The sequence below is a fragment of the Eschrichtius robustus genome, chromosome 13 (assembly GCF_028021215.1).
Source record: "Eschrichtius robustus isolate mEscRob2 chromosome 13, mEscRob2.pri, whole genome shotgun sequence".
NCBI classification, from domain to species: Eukaryota; Metazoa; Chordata; class Mammalia; order Artiodactyla; family Eschrichtiidae; genus Eschrichtius; species Eschrichtius robustus.
In genome coordinates this window covers 28078945-28084944 of record NC_090836.1, presented here as the reverse complement: position 1 = coordinate 28084944, position 6000 = coordinate 28078945, and the positions used below count along the sequence as shown (strand labels likewise).

At 42.5% G+C, this 6000-nt stretch overlaps 1 protein-coding gene across 1 annotated transcript in view; it reads left to right on the top strand.

Annotated features, from left to right (window-relative positions):
- Nucleotides 1–495: 495 nt before the first annotated feature.
- Nucleotides 496–6000, top strand: part of PKP2 (plakophilin 2) — an 84915-nt gene continuing 79410 nt past the window's right edge. Inside the window, exon 1 of the mRNA XM_068560904.1 lies at nt 496–709. Coding sequence (XP_068417005.1) covers nt 496–709 — 214 coding nt within the window. The remainder of the gene's footprint in view (nt 710–6000) is intronic.

Sequence of the window (6000 nt, the reverse complement as noted above, 5' to 3'; positions counted from 1 at the left end):
GCCCAAGAACAGAAGTGACTCTCCAGTATGCATTTGCCTGGAGGTCGGCCCTCGAGCAATCAAGCGGAAATCACATCCTTTTCGAGGGCTGGGCCGAGGCCGGGCGAGGCAAAGAGAGCGGAGCGCGGCCCCGGCCCACAGGATCCGAGGTGACTCGGAGAGTGTGCACGCCCTGGGGCGGACCGCGCCCCTCTCCCGCTTCCCTGCAAGGAGTTCAACTCGTCAGGTGTCGGCGCGCGCGGCCCGCCCGGCCCCGCTCCCTGGCGGATTGCGCTTGCAGCGCTGGAGCCGCGCCCCCTCTCCCGGGGGAAGGCCTGGCGCCGGGACTCCCGAGGCCTCGCTCGCCGCTGCTCTGGCCTCTCACCGGCGCGAAGGCGGGGCCAGAGGCGGGGCCGGCGCGGCGGGGCGGGGCTCGCACCAGTGCCCGGGGCTCCGCCGCAGCTTATCCCGCAGGTCTCGCGGCAGGCTCGTGGCTCGGTCGCCAGCTCCGGCCCCATGGCAGCTCCAGGCTCCTCGGCTGAGTGCGGCTACATCCGTACAGTCCTGGGCCAGCAGATCCTGGGGCAGCTGGACAGCTCCAGCCTGGCCTTGCCCTCCGAGGCCAAGCTGAAGCTGGCGGGGAGCAGCGGCCAGGCGGTCAAGAGCCTGCGGATCCAGGAGCAGGTGCAGCAGACCCTGGCCCGGAAGGGCCGCAGTTTCGTGGGCAACGGTGAGTGGAGCCCCGCTGTGCCCTGCACCGCTCCCACCCTGCCCCTTATCCCTTCCCTCCCCCTCCCTCCCCCTCAGCGCCCAGTTGCTTCGACTCGCTTCTTCCTGAGGGTACGGGACCTGGTGTTCTGCCCACCTGTGGGTCGCCGGCCCTTTGTACGATCTGTCGCGCCTCCGGACTCAGACCAGCTTACTTTGGGAAAGCACTGTTTTTAAAATCAACCTCTTACTCAGATGTGTCATATATGTATCTACGTATATTAAGTGTATATATATATGAAAAGAATTCAGTCCAAGATTCCCTTCCTTAACCTGTTCCCCTAGGCCCCCCGCCCCCACCCGCACCCCATGGGACTTCATCTGGAGGCTCCGGGAGTCTGTAAACACTTTGAAATTCTCTGCAGAAATTTGGTAAGATCATTTTTCTGGGAGAAAGCGCCCCTAGCTTTTACTAAAAATTTTAAAGGATCTATGACCGCCATAAATATTTTTAAAAAGAAAACCTGAAAGCACTGGCGCTCCTACAACCTGTAAATTGCGATTGTGGTGCCTTGCCCAGGTACTTCGGGGCACTCCACCCAGTGTACTGAGCGAGTGGTTGATCTAGGAAGTGAAAAGATTGGGTAGGAGGCTTTAGGCTGGGGAACAATCACCCCCCCCCCCCGCGGGTGACAAGGAGGAGGAGAAAGAAGGGGACTTTGGCCCCGCCGGCAGCAGCCCCGCCCGCCTTGCTGCGCCCCGCCGACGCACTTGTGAGCACAGCGCTGGTATCTACGAAAAATTAAACTTGGAGGTGAACAGAGTTAAAACAACACACACACACACACACAAAGAACACTATATTAGTAACTGATAGTCAAAGGAGGTGGAAGGGGAAGAAGATGGCAAACCAGTTGTGAAAATTAGAGAACGTGAAATATCATTTCTCTCCTCCTAAAAGTCAGATGATCAGAGCCACTCAGTAATTCTTTTACTAGTTGTTTAATTTATTTTTTCATTATAAAAGTATTCTAGGCTTATTATGAAAACCAGAAGAAAGAAATTAAACAGTTAAGTTTGGTTATCAGTTGTTTCCTCCAATGTTGAACTGTTTCTCTAGGAAGTTAACTTGAGAAATGGCAAATGTAGAACCCATTAGGAAAAAGAAAAATGCTTGCAGACCAGATCAGAGATTTAAAACAGCAGACCCTGCGAAGCTGTATTGTTTTACATTTATGTAAAAGAATTTTAAAGGATCAGGCAATCAATATTTACATACTTGAAAGGTAAAGAGATGTTTAATAATTACAGTTGATGTAATTGTGTACCTACTATGTGCCAAGAATTGAACTCTGTGGTTTGCATTCATTATGTTTCCAGAAAGAAAAAAAAAAAAGCTTGTGAGGTAAGGTGCTTTAATCCCCATTGTACAGATGAGGAAACTAAGCAGTTAAGTAACACTCAATTTCCCACAGGTAGTAAGTAGCAGAACTGGTAGTACTTAAATTCCCAAGCCTGAATTTTTAAACCACTCATCAGTTATATTGTTAAGCTTTTTGGTAATTAATAGAAAGTGGGATTTTAATTAAACCTTAAGCCTCTCTAAGCCCCCATCCCATTTTCCTTTAAATAAAACTGAGATAATTCTGAGTGGGGAGGTCTCAGTGATACAGAACTGCCACAGCACACGGAAAAAAAAGAACGTATATTTACATTTAGGAGTCTGACTAAAGACCCTAGGACAACTGAGGCCAATTTTTGACCAGTGGGGTCATTGTACCCCTTTAGTCTGTGCAGGTCCAGTGCCAAACTGGAACCAAACTAGCTGCTTCTGCATAGGGGAACACAAGGGATGCACCTGAAATATCCTTTCTTACCCTCTGAGAATGGCTGGCCAGGAAGAGCAACCAGACATCAACTATTCAATAAATGCAGGGAATGAACAGAAGGAAAGGGAGCATTGCCAAGCATCTGCTATGTGCCTAACCCTGTTCAAGAATATGTTTGCATTTTATTATATCCTTAAAACAATTATATGAGATAGATATGCAGATCCATTTCACATATGAAGAATGCGTCAGTCTCTCAATATTTGTTGGACGCTTAGTCCCAAACCCACACATGATTTGTTCTCTTGACAATGGCACATTCATGTTGTTTGGTGAATTCAAGAACTATCAGGTGAGTCTGTTCTTCATGCAGGGCACTATGCAGGTACTGAATTAAACATACACTCTCCTTGCTTTAAAGCAAGGAGTTCAAAGTCTGTAGAAGGAAAATGCTCTCTCTAAAAAAATGCGTTATCAAATAAAAAATGGTAAGCTACCCAAAGGAAGAACAGCCAACGAATTATAGAGTTTAGAAGAATGAGTTAGACTACTAGCTGAAGGGAATTTTGAAAAGCTTCTTGGAGGAATTGGGATTTTAGGTCTCAAAAATTCAGTAGGATTGGACAGAGGGAAGGGTTTGGAGGAAGAGCATTCTAGGAGGGAACAGCAGGAATATTACACAGTTCACAGAATTGATATGGTAGAACAAAGGGCACTGTCATGATGCCTCTGCTCCAATGCTTAGGGCAACTGCTTGAGTCCAACTAAGGAACAAAGTGTTTGAAATATTTTTATTGCAACAGGAGCTTCCCAACAAGCTGAAATACACTCAGCCTACACAGAAGTGCCAGTCAGGCAGAGAGATAAGGCAACAAACAACACCTACTTACTCTAAACCTCAGCTTTCTGAGACTCAAAGAGGAAATCAGCTTCAAAGGAATTTAGCATTAACACACCATGGAACAATTACCAGGGGTGGTTTGTGTATGTTGTTTAATTAAAGTTCTTTGAAAAGGTTTGGGGGCTCCTTATGGTTGTGAGTATTGTTTTTATTATTTCCGTATTACTATCCTGTCTCTAAAGTTGAAACAGACAGGCAGTTGTTGAAACAGTGCTGGTCTGGAAAGAATCCTGTATCAACATAAATTCCGGGAAGAAATGACCCTGGTGTTAACTGCTGTTAGCTCCAGGGACCTGGAGAATTCTGAATTGTTGACATACCTGTAAGATTGAGGCAGCAGATAATCTGCTGAAAACAGAGATGAGATAAATGTGACTGATTTGTTGATAAATACCCTGCAAGGGTCTTTAAACTGTCAACTTCTCTCTAATGCCTTTATATGAGTGAGTGGTTTTCATTGTAAATTACTCTAACTTTTGTTATTTTAAATTGTGTTGAACATTTTAAAATTGGCTGTAACTCTTGGGGGCGGGGTGGGGGGGGGCAGTGTGGAACAGAGGTGTATAGCAGCATTGTGAGATGAGTCTGTATTGTAGGAAATTTTAAAAATTCTTTTATAAAAGTCACATAGAAGACATTTAAGAATTGCAAGTTCAGTATTAGCAAAGGGAAGAATTTTAAGTTTCCATATCCTATTTATTACATTTACTATGAAAGTACTACTACTTTACTTATTACAACAGTTCCCCCTTGGGTGCCTGGGTAAGGAAGAAAGTCATGTTTTAAATTGTTGTATGTATACAATACTTATAAAACACAATGAACAATATCCTAATAAAATTTGCAGCTTCTTTGGAAATCAGCCAAAGGCATGCTGTATACTTAAATGGTTTTCCTGGCCAAGATGTTTTGAATATCTGTGATCAGAAGGAATTTTGGAGAAAGGACTGAAAATTGGCTAAGGTAGCAAAAAAGGCAATTAGTAGGTATTATTTGTGGGGCAGAGGCCCAGGGCGGGGTGGGGGGGGGGGGTAGTTAGACATTGTTTAAATCCTGTATGAATTATTTGTTGCCAAAAAAAGGAATGCCAGGAATGAAGCAATTCTGGAAGCGAGGCAACTAGCTATTTAGAAAGTAGGAGAAATCAGGAGAGAAGGAAAAAAAGTTAGATGGTGGGGTGGCAGGGACATGGCCATGCTGCTGTGATTGTAAAATGTCAGTAGTGCCACATGATTTAATGTACTTCCTTGTCTGCCAGTGTCTAGCAGATCAATTGCAATGACTTAAAAAAAAAAAAAAAACTGCATTTTTTTTTTTTTTTTTAGAAATTCTTCTGATTATAATAAGTCAAAGGAAATAGAATGTTAACAGCATGATGATTACAAAAAAATTAACTCCCCTCCCCTAGAAGTGGTGAAAACACATCTTTTATGGATAAGGTCTTGAGTGAAGGCGTGAGTAGAGGTGCTTCAGAACCAATGGAAGTATTAACAGTGTTTGATTATAAAAGTACATTGCTCTATGTGTCCCAGATAAGGTGCAAGAAATTTCCTTAAGAGAAAACAACTGTTCACTTAGGCTTTTTAAAAAACTGCATTAATGTTATTTATGCCCTGTGTTAGTAAGTTCCAATCATGGGAACAGCTCACTTGAATTAGATATTCTAGGTATTTGTTGTTCGCATTGGCTTATTCTCCTAATTGTTTTGGATATCAGCTTTAAATTTTTTTCCTATGTGTTAAAATAAGGTCATACATATTTACTTTATTTTATCTTCAAATAGTTAACATTAATTTTACACTCATTGAGTTTCTGGTCTGATCAATAGAAACTATTAAAAGCTTTAGTTTTTTCTTTTCTGAGAGCAAGCATATATTATTGGCAACCTATCTATGATAATAATGTATAACAAATATGTTGCTAAAACCTCTGGAATTTATATATCAGACTTGATTAATATTGTCTGTAATAAGATCATTTGATACTATCTCAGATGACATTCAAGAATTTTAAGTCATACAATTCTGAGGTAAATGTTGGACTCCAACTATTTTGTGCCTGTACACAAATGTATGAAGACATAAATACCATACTCCTTCTGGGGAAGTAAACAGTAAAAGGGGGAATAGACACAATTAGTAGAAAACTTAATCTTTGCGCTAGAATGAGCCATCTCACTCCCCTGACTTATTAGGATAAGAACAATAAGCAGAATTTCAGGTCCTCTTATAATAGAATGATTGAAAAATCTATTGTGTATATTTTGTGTTATGCCATTAATGGTGATTGGATATAGGACATAAAAACAGTTGCTCTATTCTTAAGTAAAGTGCTTAAAGAGGAGCTGGGGAGCCCAATCAATATGTAGACTTAAATGAAAAGGCATATTTAGAAAAAAGAATCTTGAGCATTTGAAAACACAGCTCACCGTTACCATTAAAAGAATTCACATATTTGTTTTCTTGAAATAATCAGCTTTAGGCTTAACAATATTAATTGGCCAAAGCATCATAATCGAAGTTCTGCAATTCCTTGATATCCAGAAGAAAATACTGCTCATTAGAAGCTTAATAAATTATTCCC